Source organism: Typopeltis vanoorti, chromosome 1 (assembly GCF_054136105.1).
Source record: "Typopeltis vanoorti isolate ZY-2024b chromosome 1, IOZ_Tvanoo_1.0, whole genome shotgun sequence".
Classification (NCBI taxonomy): Eukaryota; Metazoa; Arthropoda; class Arachnida; order Uropygi; family Thelyphonidae; genus Typopeltis; species Typopeltis vanoorti.
In genome coordinates, this window is record NC_143549.1 from 42,597,915 (window position 1) to 42,623,081 (window position 25,167).

The 25,167-nt window shown below is 37.2% G+C and overlaps 1 protein-coding gene across 5 annotated transcripts in view; it reads right to left on the reverse strand.

Annotated features, from left to right (window-relative positions):
• LOC150109923 (6-phosphofructo-2-kinase/fructose-2,6-bisphosphatase 1-like) overlaps positions 1-25,167 on the reverse strand; it is a 463,954-nt gene that overhangs the window by 359,077 nt on the left and 79,710 nt on the right. For 4 of the 5 annotated variants that reach the window (XM_090397313.1, XM_090397290.1, XM_090397305.1 and 1 more), the window contains exon 1: positions 19,738-20,087. The exons of the other annotated variant lie outside the window; for it this stretch is intronic. In XM_090397313.1, the coding sequence (XP_090253439.1) occupies positions 19,738-19,804 (67 nt within the window). In that variant the 5' untranslated portion in view covers positions 19,805-20,087. Of the gene's footprint in view, positions 1-19,737; positions 20,088-25,167 lie in introns of those variants that run through there. 5 annotated transcript variants of the gene reach the window in all.

Sequence of the window (25,167 nt, forward strand, 5' to 3'; positions counted from 1 at the left end):
CATGGATTATGGAACAACCACAAGTGGCTTATTTTTCGAACAAAATCATCTTCAGCGATGAGGCTCATTTTCATCTTGATGGCTTCGTTAATCGACAAAATTGTCGCATTTAGGGTTCAGAAAATCCACGAGTGATTGTTGAGAAACAAATACATCCACAACGTGTCACTGTTCGGTGCGGATTTTGGACTGGAGGCATCATCGGTCCATTCTTCTTCGAAAATGCGGCTGGTAAGCCAATAACAGTTAATGGTGCTCGCTATCGCGACATGATAATCCAGTTTTTTGTGGCTAAATTGCAAGATATCGATGTGGACGACATGTGGTTTCAACAAGACGGTGCCACATGCCATACAGCCCGAGAAACAATTCAATTACTGCATGCGTCATTTCCTAGTCGTGTAATTTCCCGTTTTGGTGATCAGAATTGGCCGCCCAGATCATGTGACTTAACACCGTTGGACTTTTTTCTTTGGGATTTTTTGAAGTCTAAGGTTTATGCCAACAAGCTCACGACCACCCACCCCTTGAAGGGGGAAGTTGAGCGCTGTATCAACGAAATTCAGCCACATTTATACAAAACGGTCATGGAACATTTCGACAAAAGAGTACGTATGTGCCAGCAAAGCCGTGGAGGGCCATTTACCCGATATGCTATTCCATGCATAACCCTATATTGTATACTTTATGAATCAATAAGAAATTACAATTTTTAATTAAAAACCTGTGTTTTCTATCAAAATTACTTCTTGCGTGAATTTTGGGACACCCTGTACATCTCACATAAACATCCATGCTCACAGAGGGATTCGAACCATGGTTGGAGAGTGAGTACACCATCCACTTGGCTAACGAAGCTATTTTGGAAACATACTTTCACCTACTACCCATTGGTAATTGTTAATATTTAATAAATATCAACAACTAGCTCAAAACATACTAAATTTTAACTTCCCTTAAATGAACAATAATTAAAAATAATAAAAATAAATCTGCTAACGCCTTTTTTTCCCTCATAGGGAGTAGGCGCAGTCTCTAAAACATATCTAGCTTTTAGAGACTGAGTTGGCAGTTCGATCTCCACTGGTAGCCAATCAGAGATAGCTGGTCCATGACTAACATTAATTACAAGCCGCCACCGATGAAGATACGGACAAACAAATGCTGCCATCTCTTGGTACTTAACCTAAGGATATGTTACTGTCTGAAATATGATGGGTTCTAGGGTCGATTTTCTTGAGTTTAAGGGACGAAAAACCCGATCTCTGGCAGTGCGACAGATCGACTAACTTGGGAACCGGTCGAAGATAGGCTTAGAAAAAGTTCCTGTAGTCAGCGACTAGACAAACTGAAGTCTATCTTCGGGCTGCCTAGCGCAGATGATGCATGCGCAATTTCCACCAAGCTACACAGGACTCTCTTTATTATTATCATTATTATTATTGCATGGCACTTCTACTGGGTCCTAAGCGTCATCGTGGGAAACACGAATTATCAGCACAATATCCATTGTATCTCTCCTTGAAACTATTCACACGCAAAGCACTCACAACTGACTCAGGCAAGTCATTCCATTTCATTCACCAATCTTAAAACGAAATATCAAGTCCTCACGACTTTGTTAACTACATTCTTCCAGGCATGACCTCTTGTTCTGTTATCTCTAGCAAAGTGCTGAAACATGTTCCCTTCATTACTCCTATAAAAATTATTTTAATCATTTAATCATTCTTTTTCGCCTATCAATCAACTTTTGTAATCCACAAACCCTCAATCTATTCTCATAGGGAGCATTCCGAGACCACTGGCCATCTTGGTAACTCGCCTATGGATGCTCTCTGTCACATCCTCATCCCAAAGAAAGCTGGTGATAAGACCTGAACATTTTAATCCAAATGTGGTCGTAACGAGACTTTATAAAGAGGAATGATAATTCCCTTATCTCTACTTGTTAGTGTGTTCTTCAATAATGTAGTAATCCTATGAGCTACCCTGGATAATTTAGCAGTATGCCCTCTAAACTTTAACTTTCTATATACTACTACCCCCAAACACCTGACCTAATCAATTTCCTGGAGATCGGTTCCCTCAATGTGGTACTGCATCTCAAAATCTTTAATATTTGCATCTCAAAATGCATAACTTTACACCTTTTAATATTAAATGAATGTTATGTTTTGCTTTCACTGTTAGCCTATTTAAATCATCCTAAAAGATCTCCACATTAACTGTTGTCTTATCTATCTTCATTAACTTTATTCTATCCATTAATTATCATCATTACCTGTTATCCTATCCAACTTTGCATCATCAGCAAACAACTGAATATCTGCCTTCAAATTATGAGCAGGCCTGGTTGGCCGAGTAGTTAGCGTATCCGCTCTCCAGCCGAAAGGCTGTGGGTTCGAATCCTGCCGTGGGCATGGATATTTGTGATTGTCTTGTGAAAATACCAGTAGTGGTGCTGGGCGGTAGAGGGCGTTGGTGTAGATGCGGTTCGTTGTAGTTGGTGGATTGAGTGGTGACCGAGTTGTAGAGTAGGTGCCCTCTCTCGATGAGTCTTTGGACTCCCTAGAGGTGTCATGTAATAATAATAATAATATTATTTCCTATATCATTTATGCATAAATTAAACAGAAGTGGTCCAAGCACAGAGTTCTACAGCATATAACTAGTCACCCGCCTTGTTTCTGCTTCTCAATATACTAACTTTATGGTATCAGTCCATCAGCCACCCTTTTATCAATATCACCAGTTTCATATCCTTCTCCATTTCTTGCAGTTTGAAAAGAGAGTTCCGTTCAAATTAAGAGTTCAAATCATTTCCTATATCATTTATGTACAAATTAAAACGCAGTGGTCCAAGTGCAGAGTTCTATGACACATCATTAACCGTCACCTGGTTACTGCACCTCAATATACTACTTTCTGGTATCTTTCCACCAGTCACCTTTTTATACACACCACCAGTTTCATATCCATCCTCATTTCTTGCAATTTTCGTAATAGAGTTCTACGTGGTATTATGTCAAACGCATTTGCAAAATCCAGCGGTATCATTGTGTAACCATTCCATTTATCCAACTCAGCTGTCACTCTATTATAAAAAGTTAGCAGATTACTACGGTATAACCGACCCTTCACAAAACCATGCTGCCCCTCATATGGTCTCGCATTTTTATACACCCATTAGTGAATTCTCTTTTGCGAGGTTGCGAACAAATGCTCAAAACTCCTCCCCCTTATTTCTGATGCTTCTAGAATTAGTATATACAAACTTCAGCACCCTCTTAGCGCCCTTCCCAACCACCTTTACATCCTGAATTGACTACCCTCAATTCAATATTGTTGCGGAAGAAACTAGATTTCGCATTTTTGTTCATTCACATACTGATTCTCTTCATGAGTGCCTTCACACTCAATGGTCTGCATTTGCCCTAATTTCTTTATTTTTCCTAACTTTGTAATTCAACAATCTCAGTGAAGAAAGCTCTTTATAGACACCTAACTGTGAATCCATTTAAGTGCAGTCCATCAGCATTGTACAATCTTTCCATCAATCTAGCTCAAGCCATAGGTCCACATACTTACATCCTTCCTTCTGCACAACCAGAGTATTGATTCATTAGCTATCATCGCCCGCTTTTTAAGTTCGCATCTATGATCGTGTGACAACCAATTAACAAACTTCACCCTCTCGCTTACACACACACACACACACTCTCACTCAGAAAAAAACAAGACAGAATTTTCATTTTCAATGATTACTGCTGAGACAGGAGAATGGACATGTACGTCAAAATCTGTGCGAGCTACACCATTAGTGCTATTGCAGCTAGGTTCTGCAGTACCTGAGCAACTTTCAGGAACAGTCTCATTTTAAAAGGAATCTGAGCAGAAGCCTAACTTTCTTTTGATGAAATAGTCTTCATCGATGGCATGTTGTGCTGGTCTGTTTTTAGTTTTCCCATACTGAGTATAATTTTATGTGCCATATACTGAGGTGAGCCATATGGCCATTTAGTCCAGAGAATATTTTTAACGTTTTACAGTTTCTCAACAATATCCCTCCCTTAACTACTTATATGTTGAAGAGGAAAGAGGATCTAGCCTTCCATCTTAGACATCAAAGCACTTGAATGGTTCCTTGACGTATTCAGTTTATCATAAGCCCAGTACAGGCAACCTAAAAGCAGTGTAGCACAGCATGCCTTGAATGGGGGGGGGGGGGTCATTTCATTAGATGGAAAAAAGCTAGGATCTCACACTATTATGGGGAGTGACTCGTAATCTATAGAACCCAGTGAACTGTAACAGAACTGATGGTATAATCGTATACAAATGTTGGCGCGCTGTCCTATCGTTCCACCAGCAGTAATCACCAAAGTTCACTGTGGAGAGCGCTACTGTCATCCTCCATACGTGACTTGTTCTTGAGGTTCTTTCATTCTGCGCTCGCTGAGTATGTCTTTAAAGCGCCTTTAATAAGGTTATGATGAACTATAAATAATTCATTTAGTTAGAAAATTATTTATTTTCATTCCAATTCAAAGTAGTTTTTATTCCAGAAACTTCAACATGAATCAAATGATAGCATAAGATTGGTGGCATCCTGAGTATGCTGCCAATCTTAGGCTATCCTCACATCAATTTTTAAATTAGGACATCAACTATTGTACTTTTCTTTCTTGTTCGTATCAGAAAAAAAAAAAAAGAATACAGAATTATCAAGGACACATATAATTGCAATATAATCTAAGCATCATTATTAAATAAAATTACACCCGTTACGAACAAATGTGTTTTCCAAAGTCTGGAAATAAATTTGTACTCCATATTCGAGACTTCAACGATCGATTCACAAATATGAGAAAGTATGACCAAGTTTTCAATGTCATAAAAATGCAAAGATAAAATAATTACTTTATGTAGGATTTACCAAATTAGGTTCAAAGAAAGGTTAATGAAAAATTCAAAGGATTTTTTTCCAAACTATGAGTACAGTATTTACTGACATCACGTTTTAAGAAGCGGAAGAGTCAATGAGGGATTCTTGGCTCTGTAAAATTTTCATTCTCTTTGTGCATCGTGTAAGGATCAAAGCTGGATAACTGGGAGACAATCTTCACGCAGTCTTTAATGGAATGTGACGAACCAGCACCGAGACATGTGCTCAACTGTGCAATCCTCAACTTCTACTGGTAGGTAGATAATTATCTGGATACCGAACAAACGAAGATGAAGCAACAAGATGGTATTTAGCAAGCAAATTGTATTCTGCATTGCCTTAACCAGAAATAAATATGACAGTACAACACAATAAAATCTTCTGCCAGTTGAGGAGTCGACGTTTAAACACTCCTCCCCCAATCCACAACTACCGGTGTTTTCTCCAGTGAAAAAGGGCGAACAGTTGAAAGTTAGCCACTGGAACAAACTCGAACTTGTATCAGCAAAATTCAAGATAGGCACCATCAGCATAAACAGTATCAAATCAACTGGAGAAGAATCGAAGTTATTAGTGCTACCGAAACAAAGAAAAAAAAACCCCGATAAGATGATGATGACCATGCCTCTGTAGCTCAGTACCGCTTGCATCCTCTGCGCTAAGCCACCCGAAGATAGACTTATGTTCAGTCTAGTCGTCGACTTGAGGAACTTTATCTAAGCCTTTCTTCGACGGATTCTCGAGTTAGTCGATCTCTGGCATGGACAAGCGGGTATTTTTTTCCCCGGAAAACCGGGTTTTCGTCCCGTAAACTCAAGAAAATCGACCGCAGAACCCATATTATTTTACACAGACTCATTGTGGGAGACCCACTATTCACACAATCTATCATACCCTTCTTTGAACCCATTAATAGATAAAGCACTCACAACTGACTCTGGCAAATCCATTCTACTCATTCACAATTCACCAAAATCTAGTCCTCACAATACTGCAAACTATACCTTTATTCAACTTCCACGGATGACCCCTTTAGCCGAGTGCTAAAACATGTCCACTGCACCTATCCTATAAAACCCTTTAAGCAACTTAAATGTTTCTATTATATCCCTCTTTTTCTCCTATCAACCAACTTTTGCAATACACATTCCCTCAATCTACCCTCATATGGAACATTCCAGAGGCCACTCATCATCTTGGTTACTTGCCTCTCAATCCTCCTACACCGCTTCCTCATCCCCAAGAAACTCACGGGGCCAGATTTGAGCACAGTAATTCAGATGTGGATGTATCAAGGCCTTATAAAGAGGAATAACAACTTCCTTATCTCTACTTGTTAATGTGTTCTTTAATATCCAAGTAATCTCATGGGCTACCTCAGCAATCATACCAATATGTCCTCTAAACTATTATATAAATCAAGTGGATATTAAATCCATCATTATTTCAAAGCCGAATACAGAAACTATAAAAGTTTCGTACGGAATACACTCGCCGGCATTTACGAGTTGCCCTAGCCGGACCTTATAGGAGAACATGATGGCTGCCTCTCCGACACTTCGAGTTCCTTAGTACTGAACAAGTTTTTGCTCTCTTAAGGTTTCTGCCTGGTCTGTCTCTGAGGAGAACCAATCAGTTCGAAACAGCTGTCAGGCCAGTGAAACCTTAACAAAATGGACTAATAGGAGGGGAATATATATGGACGCTTTGGCAGCGATCATGTTCTCTTATAAGGTCCGGCTAGGGCAACTCGTAAATGCCGGCGAGTGTAGTCCCGTAAGCTCTCTGGTCAAATTTCGTACGAAACTTTTATAGTTTCTGTATTCAGCTTTGTAATAATGCTGGAATTAATATCCACTTGATTTATATAATTTTGCATCGCCGAAATGAAGCATTTTGGCTCTTTATTTTAGTAAATGTCCTCTAAACTAACTTTGTCTACCACCACCACCACCCCCTCTAAACCCCTAGCGTCCTCTATTTCCTGGAGTACACTGACATCAATATGATAATGCTTATAATCTATTTAACCTAAAATGCACAACTTTGCATTTTTCCACATTAAACTGGCACCTATTTAAATAATTCTGCAAGCTCTCCATATCGTCTTGATTAACTATTACTCTAATTTTGCATTATCCGCAAACAACTGAATATTTCCTTTCAGGTAATTTCCTATATCTTTTATGTACAAATAAAACAGCAATGGTCCTAGAACTGAACCTAGCGGCACACATGTTTTCATCCTGATTCTGTCCGTCCATATACCACTTTTTGATATCTGTCCAACTGCCACCCTCTTATCCACTCAACCCGTGTCATCCATAACCATTTGTTCTAATTTCGTAACAAAGTACCATGTGGTATTCTGTCATCAAATGCCTTTGCAAAATCATCTTGTAGCAAATTTCTTTATCCAGCTCAGCTGTTATTCTGTGATAAAAAGTTAGTAAATTACTAAGGCATGACCGACCCTTCACAAAGCCATGTTGCCTCTCATACAGCATATCATGTTTTTATCTACCAATTCTCGAATTCACTTTTTGACCATTTTTTCTAGTACTTTTACCACTTGAAATATTTATTAGTCTATCATTTGCTACCGCAGTGTTAAAGTCAAAGGCATTGCATGTCCCCTTGCACATTCTTGCAAAACCCTAGCTGATATCCCATCTAATTCCAACAGCAGTATTTACATTGCGATTCTGCAATGTCCTAATAAGCTCCAATTCATCCATCTCTGTTCCTACATTAGTGTCTGTCATAGAGATTAAAGCAGTAACCATACTAGGATGATATATCCTTACAAAGTGGTCACTCATAACTAAACTATTTTATCCGCTTCTGTTTCCTCGTGTCCATCATCACTCATTAAGGTTAACCTTCCATAGTCATTCTTCCTCTTGCTTGCCACAAAAAAGAACTCTTTGGGATTTCCTTTGGCCTGCATGGCTAGATTCTTCTCATGATAAACTGAGGTTATTAGGGTTAGGTACCAAGAGAGGAGACAGCACTTGTTTGCCCGTCTCTTCATCGACTGCCGTCCATAATTAGTTATATTCATGGGGCCAGCTATCTCTGATTGGCCACCGGTAGAGACTGAACTACCCACTCATTCTGCGAAAGCTAGATAGGATTAATAGGCCTCGCCTACTTCCTATCAGGGAATAAATCGCGGTAGCCTGATTTATTATTATTATTAATATTATTAAGAGATACTTCCAGGGAGTCAGGGATTCATCAAGGAAGGCCACATACTACACGCATCAGTGATCATAGTTGTTCTTGAATTCACACACACTGCTTTTACACGCAACATACAATGGCAATCCATTCTATTCACACACCACTCTATGAGAAAAAATATAGATCTCAGCCCTTCTTAGTGGCATTCATTCTTAGCTTCCAATGATGCACTGTTATCATTTCACCACCCTCTATAGAAAGAAAAAATTCCATCATATGAAATCCTGTATCACCCTTTCAGAAGTTTGTAAGTTTGCTAGGGTCTGCAGTCTACAAATTCTCAATCTTCATAATGAGTCCCACACAATACTAATATCATTTTAACACTCTCCTTTGTCCTCTCTCCACTATATCGAAATCGCAGTGGAGACCAGACCTGTGCACAATATTTCAGCTGGGGACTTATCAGACTTGTAAAGAGACAAAATGACATCCTTATCTTTACATGTCACAGTTTGTTTCAGCACTGCAATCATCTTTTGAGTTGTATTTGCAATCTTTGCTACATGGCCCATCAACTTCAACTGCCTATCTACTAACACTCCAAGATCCGTAGCCTCATCAGTTTCTTCAAGCATAATCCTACCAATATATTACGACACTGGATATCTAATCATGCCGAAGTGAATGACTTTACATTTACTGACATTGAACTGATATCCATTTTACCATGACTACAATTTCAGCCTATTCAAATCATTCTCGAATTATTGCATATCAGCCACATTCCTAATTACCCTACCTATCGTTGCATCATCGGCAAATAGCTGCATATCGCCTGTCAAATCCTTCCCAATTTCATTAATGTACAGATTGAGTAACAGTGCACCAAGGACTGATGCTTGAGCACACCACTGATTACCTTAAATCTTATAGACTCACATTACCCATATATCACTATTTGATATCTGTCAGTTAGCCCTCCTCTTATCTGTGCCAATAATTTATAATCCGATCCCATACTCTTCAATTTATGCAAAAGTGTTCGATGCTGTTTTCTGTCAAAAGCCTTAGCAAAATCCAAAAGTATCATGGTGCCTTCATTCCACTTGTCTAGTTCAATAGTAACATTATTGTAGAATGTGAGCAAGTTGCTGAAACATGACCTTCCTCCAATTAAAGTTAAATTTAAACCACAAATTAAAGTCTCCGATTAAAATTACTCTTTTTGCATCCATCCTCCATTTGGCGGTGCATTTCTACATCACACGCAACCAACCCACCATGTCTGTAACAACATCCCCTATGTATTTAATCTTATTAGACTCCACTTCACACCAGATGGCTTCAAACTCATTACCACATGAAAAATTCTTACTAGTATTGTAGTCATAGTTCTCAACACTAACTGGATTCAAGCCATTCGATATCTTTAGCAGCCATTCCCTCTTCTATCCTGTCTATCCTTCCTAAAGATACTCTTCACTTTAAACTCAATACCAGTTAGTATGTCTGATTCTGATAGCCAGGTCTTACTAATGCCTACAATCTGAGGTCCCAACATATTGACCAAGGCAACAAACTATACCCCTCTTTTCTGATACTCCTAACATTCGTATATAAACATAAGCTACGTGCATGTTCTTTTGAATACTCGTGCCTGTAGTCTGCATGACACCGTTGGCAAACTCGACTTTTCTAGTGTCTTATATTATATATAGACATCTTTGAACACGTTTGATGGATCCGAACACAAAGTCGAACTCGTTCTCTCCTCGTAATAGTTTCCATAATAATGTCCATTCCCTTCATTAAAACAGTTACATAACTAAGATATTTATAAATAAAATGAGAGGATGAAATATTCACGCGATAATGATCAAGAAAAGGATGGAATAGCTATAGTATTCAACATTAAACCTGAAGACGCCTTTCTTGAATGGCAGACAACATCGATTCGACTGATGTGAGTAAACATCAAGATGGGAAATTGAACAATGAGACTTATTTGTGTCTATGTTATTTGTGAAAGTTTTTGTTAAGAAAGAAACAGAGAACTCTTCCAATGCATTACAGAAGGCACCTGACATAAAGAAAATTAAACTTGGTCGTTGCTGAATATCTAAATAGCAGAGAAGGAAATGAATACAGACATACAAAATGGTCTGGGAAACTTTGGAGAAAAGTGCAAAGCCCATAATAATGGTAAGCACATGCTAGGTTTTTGTTAGGGACGTGAATAAGTTATTACTCTCTTCCATTCAAAAAATATGCACAAATTAACATGGAGAGAATACAGAGAAATAAGAAAAGTCTTACTATGTTATTATTGTTGATAGCGATATCTTCATGAGGATACAGACTACAAAATTATGCAGAGTATTTGAAATCTGAAATGATCACCATTTAGTTTTGAGAAGGATGAAACCGAATATCATAGTGAAAAGAAAAGTGGATAAGAAAGTTTCAAGAAAGTGTGAAAGCTGCATCTTTCAGAAGTCGCCAGAAGACTCAAATATGAAAATATGGAGAAATAATTATTGAAAACAAACACATATCGAAACTTAACAGCAAGAAGGTGGTGCTCTTAGAGAATAAAAAGAAAAATATAAGAAAAATAAAATAAAAAAGCAGATAAAAAATGTCACGGGAAAACTAGTAAGAAAATAGCCACTAAGAACGAGGCAAAATGTTCTGAAGCTACTGATAACGTTAAGAAATGTAATACGGAGCACTTAATCAGAGATAATAAACGTGACATGAAAACTGAAGATAAAAATATTCTAGAAATCCGAAGTAATTACTTTGCAACATTGATAAGTACTGTAAAACAAATGATAGAAAGGATCCATACCAACACATGAGGTAGAAAAAGAAATGATGAAATATGATTTTTTAACGATACTTGTGACATAATGATTAGAAAAATATAGACATTTGCACAAGAATAATGTTTAATTTGCAAAATATTTCGGTCTGAATATTACAGACCATCTTCAGTGACTACATAGGAATAGTTTTAAAAAACAAAGTGGAATACGAACACTTGATCATTCACACATAAAACGAGCCACGTGATGTCATATCGCTAATTATTAGAAGAGTAAACATTTTTAAAGTCATAATTAAAGATATTAATTCAGAAATTCATATAATAATCTTAAATAACATTAGACTAATATAGGAAATTTACAAAAAAAAATTGTGTTATCCTGATTAAACTTTCCCAAATTTTTGATATAGATATACAGTCATTACGATTCAAGTTAGGACGTTGAAGTAAGGCCGCCACACTTTCTTTAAATAAACGTTCAAATTTGTAGCGACATCTGTGTAGGAGGAAAGTCTTGGACCAAAGGATGTTGTGGCTTGTTTCTAATCCATGCTGAGCTAATCCAGATTTCTCAGGTTTGTTGTGTTGAATTGATGACTGATGCTCTTGAATTCTTTTTTCTATAGAACGTCCAGTTTGTCCAAAGTAGGAAACATTACAATTACAAGGAACTTGATACACACCAGGTAAAGACAAGGTTGAGCGTTTATCCACCCATTTTCCTTCATCTAAAGATAAACGCTCAACCTTGTCTCTACCTGGTGTGTATCACGTTCCTTGTAATTGTAATCTTTCCTACTTTGGACAAACTGGACGTTCTATAGATAAAAGAATTCAAGAGCATCAGTCATCAATTCAACACAACAAACCTGAGAAATCTGGATTAGCTCAGCATGGATTAGAAACAAGCCACAACATCCTTTGGTCCAAGACTCTCCTCCTGCACAGATGTCGCTACAAATTTGAACATTTATTTAAAGAAAGTGTGGAGGCATTACTTCAACGTCCTAACTTGGATCGTAATGACTGTATATCTATATCAAAAATTTGGGAAAGTTTAATCAGAATAACACATTAATTTTTTTTTTGTAAATTTCCTACATTAGTCTAATGTTATTTAAGATTATTATATGAATTTCTGAATTAATATCTTTAATTATGACTTTAAAAATGTTTACTCTTCTAATACTTAGCGATATGACATCACGCGGCTCGCTCTATATGTGAATGATCAATTGTTCGTATTCCACTTTGTTTTTTAAAACTATTCCTATGTAGTCACTGAAGATCGTCTGTAATATTCAGACCGAAATATTTGGCAAATTAAACATTATTCTTGTGCAAACGTGTATATATTTCTAATGATGAAATATGGAAGCATAAAACTTTTCCAGTGACTGCACTGAATAATTAAGAAAGCCTAATCAGGTCAGATTCCAGATGATTGGAATACAGAGTTCTCATAGAAAGAAAAACAATGTGAAAATCACAGGAATTTCAGAAGTGAGTGTTCAGGTAAGATTTTTGCAAGCTTACTTGAGAAGCTAAGATAAATTATGGAAGTGAAACCTGGAGAAGAAGAAACTGAGATCAGATCAAATAGGACTTGTCAGAATCAGAGTTTTATTTGAATATCTAAATAGTTGAGAGATTATGAGAACATAAGAAAGCTAGATTTCTGCTTGTATACGTAGGCAATATGCCAAGAGAAATGCTGCTAAAAAATTCTGCAATTATATGGGGTAAACAGGGCAGCATATAGAGCAATACATCTATATTTAAGCTGTAAGTAAAAGAATGTGAAAGATTGATGTGAAATTAGGTGCAATCCACTGTTAGTCATCATTTATCTGGATCATATTATGAAAGAAAATGGTTTTAAACTTAATTACGAAAACTGGATATCTTAATCTCATCTCTTTATACAGATAATGTTATTCTTTTAAATAAATCCATTACAACTCTATAAAATTCCTTAATTAAATTGAATAACTGCTGTGACGAATTTGATTCGAATAACAGCAATTAAACGACAACAACAATTAACGTAGGCAGGACAAATGAAAAAAAAAAATTTTTTTTTTAATGGATAATCCGTCGACGAGGTTAGTCAACCTATACTGGTACCGTGCATGAGCAAGAAGGAACTTGCTCACATTTATCTTGAAGAGCTGTGGATTGTATTTCTTGGGAAACACATAAGATGACAGACTGTTCCAGAGGGCAGCAGTGGACAAGATGGAAAAAGAGGAGGAAAAATTTGTTTTGTGAGTTTGAAAATTCACTGTGAGGTAGTGTTGATTAGTTCCCGCACGCATTTAAACTGATTTGACAGAGTAGGGATAATATTGATGCTAATTCTGAAGAACAGCAGCCTTAGTATTTCTAGAGATGTATTAGTGAGGGAGGGATCATTGATCAGTTGACTGTCCTTTTCTATACAGAGTCCAATATCTTTATGAGCTCTTGGAGGAACCACCCCATATATAAGAGCAATATTCGATGGTGGGACATATTTGTGATTTATATAAAGAAGGTTTGAGGTTAGTGTTATCCCAAGAAGATAAATCTTATCATGCATGGGTGATTTGGGAGTCAAAAGTAAGGCTGGAAGAGAAGTGTTCCTTTTTTTGTGTGTGTATGAAATGAGGCAGAGTTGTGTTTTGCATGCACTGAAATTGGCAAGATTATTCAAATCCCATTGACGAATGTCTCGGAGATCTTCATTTAAGGTAGTTATGGTTAAGGGTCTGGAAGTGGGGTAATTTGTGCATTGCTGGGTTTCTCAAATGAAAGTGAGAAATACAATGTGGTGATGTCAGCAAAATAATGTATAGGGTTAGCAGTCTACTAGAGTAAGTCATTTATATATAGAAAGAATAGTGTGGGTGTAAGAACAGAGTCTTATGGGATCCTTTTATTTACTGTATACTTAGATGATAAAAAGCCTTGGAGATATCAAGGGTAACCACTTGTTACTCGCCAAATGTTTTCATGGTATTTGTCCAGATATAGGTGACAACTAAGTAGATCATCAGTTGACCAACAGTGAAGGAAACCATACTGGTGGTCATTTATTAGCAGATGGTTATTCAAAATGGTGTAGCAATCGAGTGCTGGAGAATTGCACAGTCATGCCATAAATACTTTTACAACTTCCGAACCCCCCCCCCCAGCGCTGCCCACAGAATTTCGCGAGCCCAGTTCTATTAGTGGCGCTGTGCGTAACCAACATTCGCGAGCCTATCAGCAGAGAAAGAGAGAGAGTACGGCTTAACACACACAGTTCTCATATCTCCCCACTGGGAGATTATGAGAACTGTGCAGATGTGATAGCACTTCACAAGGTTGGAATGCAGCCACCTGTTATTTTCAACATGCTAAAAGCATTTGGGATCTAGAGCGCTTGTGTATCAGAATATTAACCGCTATAACGATACAGAAGACATATCTGACCATCAAAGAACAAGTCGACCATGTTGCGTTTGGATGCAACAGCTGTGAGGGCTGTGAAGGCCCACCTCCGCTGCGTTCTCCTGTGAGAATGCAGAAAGTGATGTCGCGAGAGCTGAATGTTTCGCAGAGAACGATTTCACGTATACTAACTGAAGAACTGGGGGGGGGGTGAGAGGCTATTGTCGTTCTACTGGACACTTCCTAACATCACAACTCATGCAGCAGAGGATGATAAAAACAAAGACACTTCTCCAGCGATACACGAACAGACAGAGATCTCCTCTTCACAGATGAAAATATTTTCACCACTGAAGAGTCGTTTAATCGCCAAAACGATCGGGTATATGCACAGCACTGAGGATGCAGAGAGAGATCATTACCTCGCGTCATTGATGGTTTGGTGTGTGTGTGTGTGGTGGGATGCCGTATCAAGGAGTCACAACCTTCGCCAAAATATATCAAGGCAACATATTGGAACGTGGTACGGCCTCTGAACAACGCTTTGTTTCACGGTAGGCAGTGGACCTTCCAACAGTACCCATCCCCTGCACACAAGGCAAGGACCAAACAACAGTGACTGGAGGGGAATGTGCCCAACCGACCACAATTTGAATCCGTTGGACTTCAAATTGTGGTCATAGCTTGAGAGTAGCCTGCAAGAAACAACACCCCACGCCGCAAGCCTGAAGGTGGATTTGGAGCGAGTAGTGGCAGCGTTTCCATTGAATGTTGTGCGTGCCGCCATATGTGGCCTCACAGCCTTCTGGCATGCGCGAAAGCAAAATGGGGCCATTTCGAACATTAAGTGCTGCTATATGCATGTTACATATGTGGTTTATATGTGCTGAAAGCTGCAAATGATTCACTGATAGATTCAAGGTTTATGCGCTGTTGTAACAAGTATTTGTGGCTAGAGTAGGTATTTTTAGTCATTTTTACAAAATCTGGAAACCCTGCTGTACAGACTAAACATGGAACTTTTTTTTTTTTTTCCAAATCCACTTCAGACCTGCAATAAACAGTGAGGTGTCATACCGGGCTCGCACCTAAAGATAATCACAAACATCCAATACCACGGAGTATTCGAACCCGGAGCCAGAAGGTTGGAGAGCGAATATGCTAAGTACTCGGCTGACAAGTTCGTAGAAGATTGTGGAAAAGAGGAAAGAAGTGAGACTGTGAAGAAGAGGTATAAAATTCCAAAGGTCATCCCAATTAGCACCATTGCAGTAAATTGGATACAAGGCTGTGAATGACAATCTCTAGATAAGAAGCATGAACAAGGCTGGGATCCGAGTTGCCAAGAAGAAAAATTAACGTCAGCATTATACCTATTTGGAGGGAGAGCGAAAAAGGTCCTGGGTAATGAGAGATAGGTTTTTGACAATTTTTGTCGATCATTACTGAAAGAAGTCAGTTTCGTTTTTCTTCTAGGTCAGTGAAGAGAAGAGAGAATTGTGGATATTGAAGATTATCTCGCTGAGTGATTATACTTATATAATCAAAAAAGTCAGTATAAGCATCAGAATTAGAAGAGCAGTAAAGGAGTCAAATAACGGTAACAAAGCACAGGAAGAAAATCTTGAGACAAGCAGATCATATAGAGAAGATTCCAGGTACGAAAATTAATGACATGAGATATCAAACCTGAAAAAAACCGCACATTCCACATTTCTTATGGAAGAAATTATGCATGATGCACTATGGAAAGTTTACATGAGCTATAATCATGGAGGACTTTAACTGAAGTTCAGTGATGAATAATAGATCGGGATTAGATGTCTGAATTGGTGCTGAATAACGATGTAAGTAATAAGTTCTCAGATGTTGGTAAGGTCCAGTTTCTTTCTCTTTTTTACAATGCGTTTTGTTGGATTTTGGAGGATCTTTTACTGCTTTTTTTGTGGGAGGATCAACTGCAGCAAATATAATTTTTTTGCTATCTTTCATTTTTTTTCTAGCATTTTTTTCTCAAAAATTATGGCTGGTGTTGTTTTCAATTATTAAATTTTTTTTTAAGACTTGTCTTTGACTCAAAGAGTTATACAAGCTTGTTCAGATATGACTTTTGCAAACATCCATGCTTTACAAGAGAATCGAACACGCAATCTTGGAATCACAGATTTATCAACTTTAATATCGATTAGCGCTTCCTTATAGTTTTATAGGAATTTCAATGATGAAAGATCAAAAGACAAAAAAACTGTTACATTAATAGAAAAGATACTGTATAATAAACGTTTTAGCAAAGCAAATCGTTCGCTAGATCATTTCATATTACAATGTTTAGTGGGTTTTTTCCCCTCAATTCTACTGCAACCGAATTGGATGCACTGATACAATGAAACTAATTTCTCGTTTCATTAGAAAATTTTTTTACTCCAGATATAAAAATAGTGGTTGAAGAGTCAAACAGGCACAAATTTGAGAATGCACTGTGGTGAAAAACTGTAGTGTGGAAAGTGAATATAAAGATAAATGATCATAGAATAAACATTACCATCTATCACAAATTAAGTTTAAATTATATTACACTCGCAAAAATAAAGGCATTTTTTCTTTCGATGAAAAAAAAATATCACAATGTTACAAGTGAGAGTATTATTTTATTTTTTTAAGTTGTAAAGGCAAGCAAGCAAGCACACACGCACATACATACACAGAGAAGAAGAAGAAAAAAACTTTTCCTCTCTTTGTTCCTTTATCCCATCATATGACGGTTATACTAGTTTTACTATAAATGAGACAATTTTACATATATTATACTTTTGGTTTCATTATTATAAAACTTTTCTGCGTACCACTGATTTATTGGTTCTTAACATAGTATGTATGTAATATATCAGTTTTGATATGAAATGTTAACCGCCTGCTAAAACATTTTCAATAAATCTGTTTTAAAATGAAACTTCTACTGTATATTGGTACTGTTGGAAACTATATTTTAAGCAGCACAAAATTAGTTTTTCAACTGCAAATATAATCATGTAATTATATCGCTTGACACTATTACGAATTTGTTTCAATCTTACAACCTTGTCCATATGCACATATTCGTTAGGCAGTGTGCTTGAGGTTTAGCTCCTTGCAACATAATTGTTCTCTTAATGCATACGAGACACAATTTTAGAATATTCCTTTAACCGGTTTTGCTTATTCATTTTCCTCGTTTCACTTTCAGTTTGACCTGAAAACGACCTATTTTTACCACGCACGCACGCACGCGCACACACAAAAATTAGTCCACTAATACTGTATACACAGTCTACTATTCTCTGATTTTCTTTAATAATCAGCATTTAGATTTTTCGTTAACATTTTCTCAGATAGGATCTGAGTATTGTAACAAGCATTTCTTGAGTTCCATTCAACTCAGCTCTATAAGCTAAGTGAACTTCTCTTCAAATAATTTCCTATTCCTACAGCGCTACGATAATCGAACTGTTTTCAAGACAGTTCGATTACCGTATTCAATAAGTGTTCAATCCTTAACGATGATAAGAATTAAATATTTCATTAAGTATGATAACCGAACTATCTCAGATTATCATGTGAACACAGTAATGCGTCTAAAAACGAATTTAAAATTCGGGGAACATCAAGATTTTATTAATTAGCCATAGCTATTTTATACTTCTGTTTTAGTTTAAACTTGTGTTTCCCAACCTTTATTTAGTAATTTCTCTCTAAGAAATTTTTTTAATATATATATATATATATATATATATATATATATATATTTGTTGCTAACGAAATTTAAATGAATTTTGTTTCTTTCTTATTTTTATTCAATGGAATCCTTGTGTCAGGTGCTTTTTAGCGAAATGCTCAGTGTCGTACAGTTTAATTCTAATATGTTTCATTTGAAGAAATGTCAAATCTGTTTCTTTCTTTTTTTAGATTTTATCTGAGCTAAAAAGCACCCGGCACAAGGATTCCATTGAATAAAAATAAGAAAGAAACAAAATTCATTTAAATTTCGTTAGCAACAAATATAAAAAATAAAAATAAAAATATTAAAAAAATTCCTTACAGAACCATTATTAAAGAAACGTTGATAAACACTAGTTTAAACCAAAACAGGAGAAGTATAAAATAGCTATGGCTAATTAATAAAATCTTTATATATATCCTCATTTCTTATATGGTGGTGGTTTTTTCCTTTTCGGTCGTTTCCGACCCTAGGTGACTTTGTAGGTATTACTCACAAAGTGTTTCTGATGAGATTTTTTTACAGGATATTTCACCATTGTTCCCCCCCCCCCCCATTTTATCCTGGCTCGGGACCGGCATATGGCTGGGACATATTCATGACTGTAATCTATGTGTATTCACATGTCGGTTTGCCTGTTCTGGGGGGACGAAACACCCGAGTTTCCGGGTGGATAAAAACCCTCCACCCCTGCGTATGAGATCGGCTAACTCAAGATAAAGGTTTCCTCACATCACATACGGGAATCGAACCCGGGTCTTTTCGACCAAAGGATTTCGTCTATACTGAGCTACAGAGGATCTATTTGTTTAGCACTGTTTCCTAATATATGTCAAAAATTAATTTTCTCCCGTCCCCAGGCCATATCGTCTTGTTGAGAAACAATGTAAAACAGCCTTCTGAATCTTTTTACCAGCTTTCTGAATCTTATATATTACTAGGCATTTCTCTATGTACTTAAATCTACTTTAACTAACAACAGATGGGACATTTTGTATTCATCTTCTTAGAAAGTAAATATTTGGACTATACAAAATTAATATTACAGATGAGGCTTTCATGGACTCGATTATGTTCCCAGAGGTTAAGAATCTAGCTAGAATTAATATTTTAATTATGAAGATTATTTTAAATTGGTAGGTCCGTGCAATATTATTGATTCTTTAACGATTCAATTTACACAACTACATGACTTAAAAGATGAGTGCTATACAATAAATCTTTCGAATGACGACTCGATATTGTACATATTCTAACAATGTAAATATGCACGAAAAAAAGATGAAGATCGACTGGAAGTAGGCGATGTTTGGTTAATTTTGTGAACATGAATATAAATTATATACAACAAGTAAAATAAGATATAACAGATTTGCTAAAAGTAACTGGTTAAAGAAAATAAACACAAATAAATTTTAAAAACGGAAAATACTACTTTTTGGTCAAAAACGAATTAGAAGACATACCGGCATATTCTCCCTATGGGAGTAATCTAGTTTTTAAGGTCAATTTTTAAATTGAAATAAGGTATTGTATGTTCTAATTATTCATATTATTACTCCTTAATAACTATTCACCTAACACAGTTTTCATTATACTCACCTGGCACAGCTTTCAAATTTCGCGTCATCAAAGGGTGGCTATTCACGATGCTCCAATCTACAAACATGATCCCTTCTGATAAGGATAACTTAACATCTGATGTTTGCTAACACCAATGATCACTTTATATTAAAGAAAGCAATCTTTACTTTGAACTGCTATCTTCGTCCTGCATCCAAACACTGCGCGTTTAACGTTATACATCGACAATTTTCTCCTTAAAGTAATTCTTTAACAAGGCACAATAAAAGTTCCGGAATACAGTTTATTTACTCTTCGAGATATGCATACGTCTCACTCTGCTGCACAACTAGCGAATCTAAAAAATGAGAAGCTTTTTCCTACTCAGAGATATGATTCACATGACCGGTTTGTCCCGTTCTGTATCCTCGCTTTCTCAAATACAACGAACCATACCCATTCCAACAACGAATTACAGAGCCTAGCAACGACACACCTCCACATGCAGACCAATGAGATTGCAGAACACCTACGCAGTGTGCTCTTAACGCACAATTTATCTAACATTTCCAGAAACACGCAGTAATAAAAATTCAAAACGGCTCGGGTTAAAATTTTGTTTCAAGGAGCCAAAAATTACATTTTTAGTAAATGATGGAAACAGCAAAGCATATTAGATGATGACGCTCATCCCCCCACCCGCCTCTTACCGATCATTAGAATATTTACATTTAATATGAAATATAGATTATATTAAGGGTAGTAAAAGAACAAACCTTATATTGAGAAATATGTTATTTCTCAACATCAGCTCAGTTATATGAATTCAGATACATATTTTAGTATATTGATATGTTTGGCCGATAGGTTAGTGTACCCACTCTCCAACAACGACCTGCGGGTTGGAATCCTGCCGTGGCATAGATGTTTGCGATTTCACCATCCAGAGTGAAACAACCCCCCCCCCCCCCGCTTATTGGAGGCCTGAAGTTCTTTAATATTAATTAGTTTTTCGAAATTTTACGTTTTATAATTTTTAATTATAAATCTATAGTTCATTCATCATGTATAACAGTAGACCTTCCACGATGAGTCTTTGACTCCATGGAAGTTTTTATAATAATAATAAGAAACGTCATATGATCGGCGCAAAACTGGCATCTAAATTTTATACTAAGAGTGTAATTTTATGATGAATGTAAATTTACGTTTGGTCGATAAGGGGTGACTCCATCACTTAATATAAGATTTGCTATTTTCCTCATTATTTATGACAGAAGTGACATGAAACAGTAGTTTCAAAAAATTTCTGGATTTAATTATTTTCTTTTCATGTGGCCTCAAAACAACTGATTTTGTGATATAAATTGTTTTTCGTGAAATATACTTTGTTTACACACACACACACACACACACACATATATATAAAGAAGTCAATGGAGACCTATCATGGGCAAGGTGCATCGTGCAATGTAGCGACTCGTGTTTGTAGCCAGTATAAATTGGAGGAATATGATGCCCTCCCCCTAATCTTGTTTCATCATATTATAGCCTTCTCCTTTCCCCAAACATTTCTATCTTTCACCTTCTTCCCAAATAATTCACAGCCTACCCTTAAAACCTTACCCTACATCCTCTACCTAGAAGATGGACGCGTGTGGCTGTGACGGTTGCCAGGTGAATGTTCTTACCAGAGTGCGTAAGCCCATTCGAGGTGGCGTTGTGATGGTATGGTATTGTTTTTCCTTGGTCTGGTCTGGTCTCGTACCTGTCTTTGTAGTGCCACGAACACTGAACTCTGAGAGGTATCTGAACATCCTGGACAATGCGATGCTTCCTACTTTGTGATGTTCTTACGGAACTAATCATTGTCTTGTTCAGCAAGACAATGCACCGTGTCATGAGACTGCTGCTGTAAATGCGTAGGCTGTGGATATGAACGTCACTAATTCTGGCATCCAAAGAGCCCTGATCTCTACCTATGGGATAAACAGGAGCCTCTAGCAAGGTCAAGGGACGTTAGCCCTTACAACAGTTCAGGACTTCATTCATGCCTACAGGAATGGTCCAAAATTCCCACTGATCAATATCGTAAGCTTGTCTAAAGTATGCCACGTAGGTCTGCCGCACTAATCGCAGCGAGAGGAGGTTCTATATCTCATTAAAGCGTGCGCCATGGCTGTTTGTTTCTCACACTATGGTGCCCGTTCTTTTCAAGCAGTATATGTATATATATATATTCGAGGGTAGTCTGAAAAAAAGATATATATATATTCGAGGGTAGTCTGAAAAAAAAAAAAAAAAAAATATATATATATATATATATATATATATATATATATATATATTCGAGGGTAGTCTGAAAAGCTCTTAGCCTAACAATTAAAAAAAGAATTTATAATTTCAAAATTATTTTTATTTTTCAACATAATCTCCCTTAAGACAAATACGTTTATTCCAGAGATGCTCCAGCGCCTTTATCTGTCCCTGTAGTGGTTTGGTTCTCAGTAAGATCTACAAAATATCCCCCTCTACAGCTGCAATCACTTCTTGATTCGAAGAAAAACGCTGACCAGCGAGGAGGAGTTTTAGTTTGGGAAAGAGATAGGTCAGAGGGAGCCAAATCTGGGGAATAGGGTGCATGTTCCAACAATTCATAGTGCAGATCCCTTAATTTTCCCATTGCCAAAACACTTTTGTGCGCAGGTGCATTGTCCTGATGAATGATGATTTTTTCTTCTGCAAAACGGGTCTTTTCTCACGAATTTTTTCGTCTAGTCTGGTTAAAAGATCGAAATAATATTCCCCGGTTTATTGTTTTACCCTTTTCAATGAACAAAATGCCTTTAGCATCCCAAAACACTGATGCGATAACCTTTCCTGCTGATGGAAAACTGAGGTTGTCTTCTTTGGCGCTGAACAACCGGCTTCTGTCCACTGTTTTGACTGCTGTTTGGATTCTGGTGTGTAATGGTGAATCCAAGTCTCATCCATAGTAATAAATCGACGCACAAAATCAGTTTTATTCTTGTTAAAACGCATCAAGCACTGTTCAGAGAATTTCATGCGAGTGCCTTTTTTGATCTGCTGTGAGCAAGCGCGGCATCCATCTTGCGCAAAGCTTTTTCATATGCAATTCTTCATGCAAAATATATCCTGCACGTTCTTTTGAAATGCCTATAGCCTCAGCAATTTCACGCACTTTCACTCGCCGGTCACCCAATACCATATCGTGCACTTGATCAATGATTTCTGGTGTTGTTACACTTTTTGGACGTCGATCATGTGGATCATCTTCAAGGCTGGCACGGCCACGTTTAAACTCGGCAGCCCGTTTCTTAATTTTCGAAAACGAAGGAGAAGAGTGCCCATAAACTTTTATGAACTTGGAATGAATTTCTTTTGGCGTTAAACCTTCTTTTACAAAGAAATTTATAACAACACGATACTCAATTTTATCCATTTGAAGGGATACAGACAACACTTTTGCTTCAGAACAGCTCTATAAAACAAAGTATTTGATACAGTGAACTGCAATTTCACATGGATACTTATGACAGATGTACCAACTTAGAAAATAAAAATCTTGCCGATAGTCTAGCCATCTATGGTCGAGGCAGAGAACTTTTCAGACCACCCTCCTATATAAACGTGACAGCTAATGGATAATGAAAACGTATGTTTTGTTGCTGTTTTGGAGGGTACACCAAATACGGTATAATTTTTAACCATCTGGAACATCCCTTCTAATGAATTATTCTCAACTACAACCTGCAGCTCTTAAAAAATATATATCAGTAAACTTCTTTCTCAGTCTTAATCTGCATCCTACTCATGGAACTGGATGTGCTTGGAATCAATAAAAATAAATAACTTAATTAAATCTTGATTCCAGATGACGCTACAGTGCGTAAGAAACTAGAAGTATAATTAAAATGTTTATTTCATAGTTTTTTTAATTGTAGTTATACCAGAATTATTACACTATGAACATTATTGTTATCATTTAATTTTAACTTTTTTGTTGGTTTCAGTTCCGAATTATGGCCGAAATAATTAAGGTTATAAGGCAAGTGTCATATGTTTGTTAACTACGAATTTCATCTGGGCTATTTATCCGTTTAAATAAGAGGTGTTTTTATCTCTCGAAACAAATAAATCAGCTAGCACAGCAATATTCGGAATTAACAAATATGACACTTTCATATCCTCCATAAAAGAATTAGCAAAATGGTTGTATCGTAGTTATCAGAAAGTTATATTTTACATAATCGTATTACATGTTGCATAATTTATGAAAGTTATTATCACGAGACAAGTCTGAACGGCATCCACGAAGCTAAACCTATATAGTTAGCTTTTTTGAAGAACCGTAGAAATTGGATGAATTTAACATTTGTCATCCAATGACAAATGTTAAATTGTCTCTCTACAAAGAGTCTTTCGCTGGTTCACTGGAAGTGCATATAACAGAAAATATACACTGTTAACAGAAGTATAAGGACGCCTAGTTGTGGTCAAAAAATACGTTTTAATTACATTTCTAGTACCGAGTGGGCCACCTTCGGTCTAAATGATGGCAACCACCCTTCGGGGCATGCTCGTCAGGAATATTCTTCCATTCCTCGCGCAAAACTATTCCTATTACTGATGACGTCCGCTGTGGTGTGGAGTACATTCGACATTCTCGTAATTCGTCCCAATGATGTTCGATGGGATATGAGGCCTGAACTCTGAGCCGGTTAGTTTTGTGAAAACCAGTCTCGAACACGCAGTGCAGTATGGCATGGAACAATGTCGTGCTGAAACATGAAAGAGTCACTTCCGAGGTACTTCCACAGCATCGGAAACATGAAATTGTCCAGGATATACAGGTAGCCATCAGACGGCATGGTTTTGGTCATGTCTACCAATGGACCAAGCCCCTATCCAACTGAAAGACCCCCCCCCCCCCCATTACCAAGCCTCCACCAAACTTGACAGCTGGAATGACGCAATCCGGCTGGCACCATTTCCCGGGTAATCACCAGATCTAAACACGACCATTCAGAATGAAATATTTGGAAGTGTGATCTGACACCCCACAGAACCTTTTCCTTTCATCGATAGTCCAGAAATGGTGTGAAAGACACCAGTCCAAACGTCATTTGGTGTTGAGGGGTGATTACGTGACTTTTTGCAGCAGCTCTGCTGTGATAACTTAAAGCATGCAACTCTCTGCGGACAGTTCTAGTGTTGACAGATAATCCTGCAGCATTTTCCAGGATTGACGACTTCGAGGTCTGCGCTGATGACGTACGGGATACTCGAACATTCCGAGGCAGCTCTTCGATCTCGGTCAGTGAGTGTCGGTGGCTTCACAAGACGTTTTCCTGCCGTGATAGTACCATCAACTTTCCATCTACGAATGACATAAACAACGGTGGATTTCGGTATAGTGAGAGAGGTAGCAATGGCACGGACAGAAAG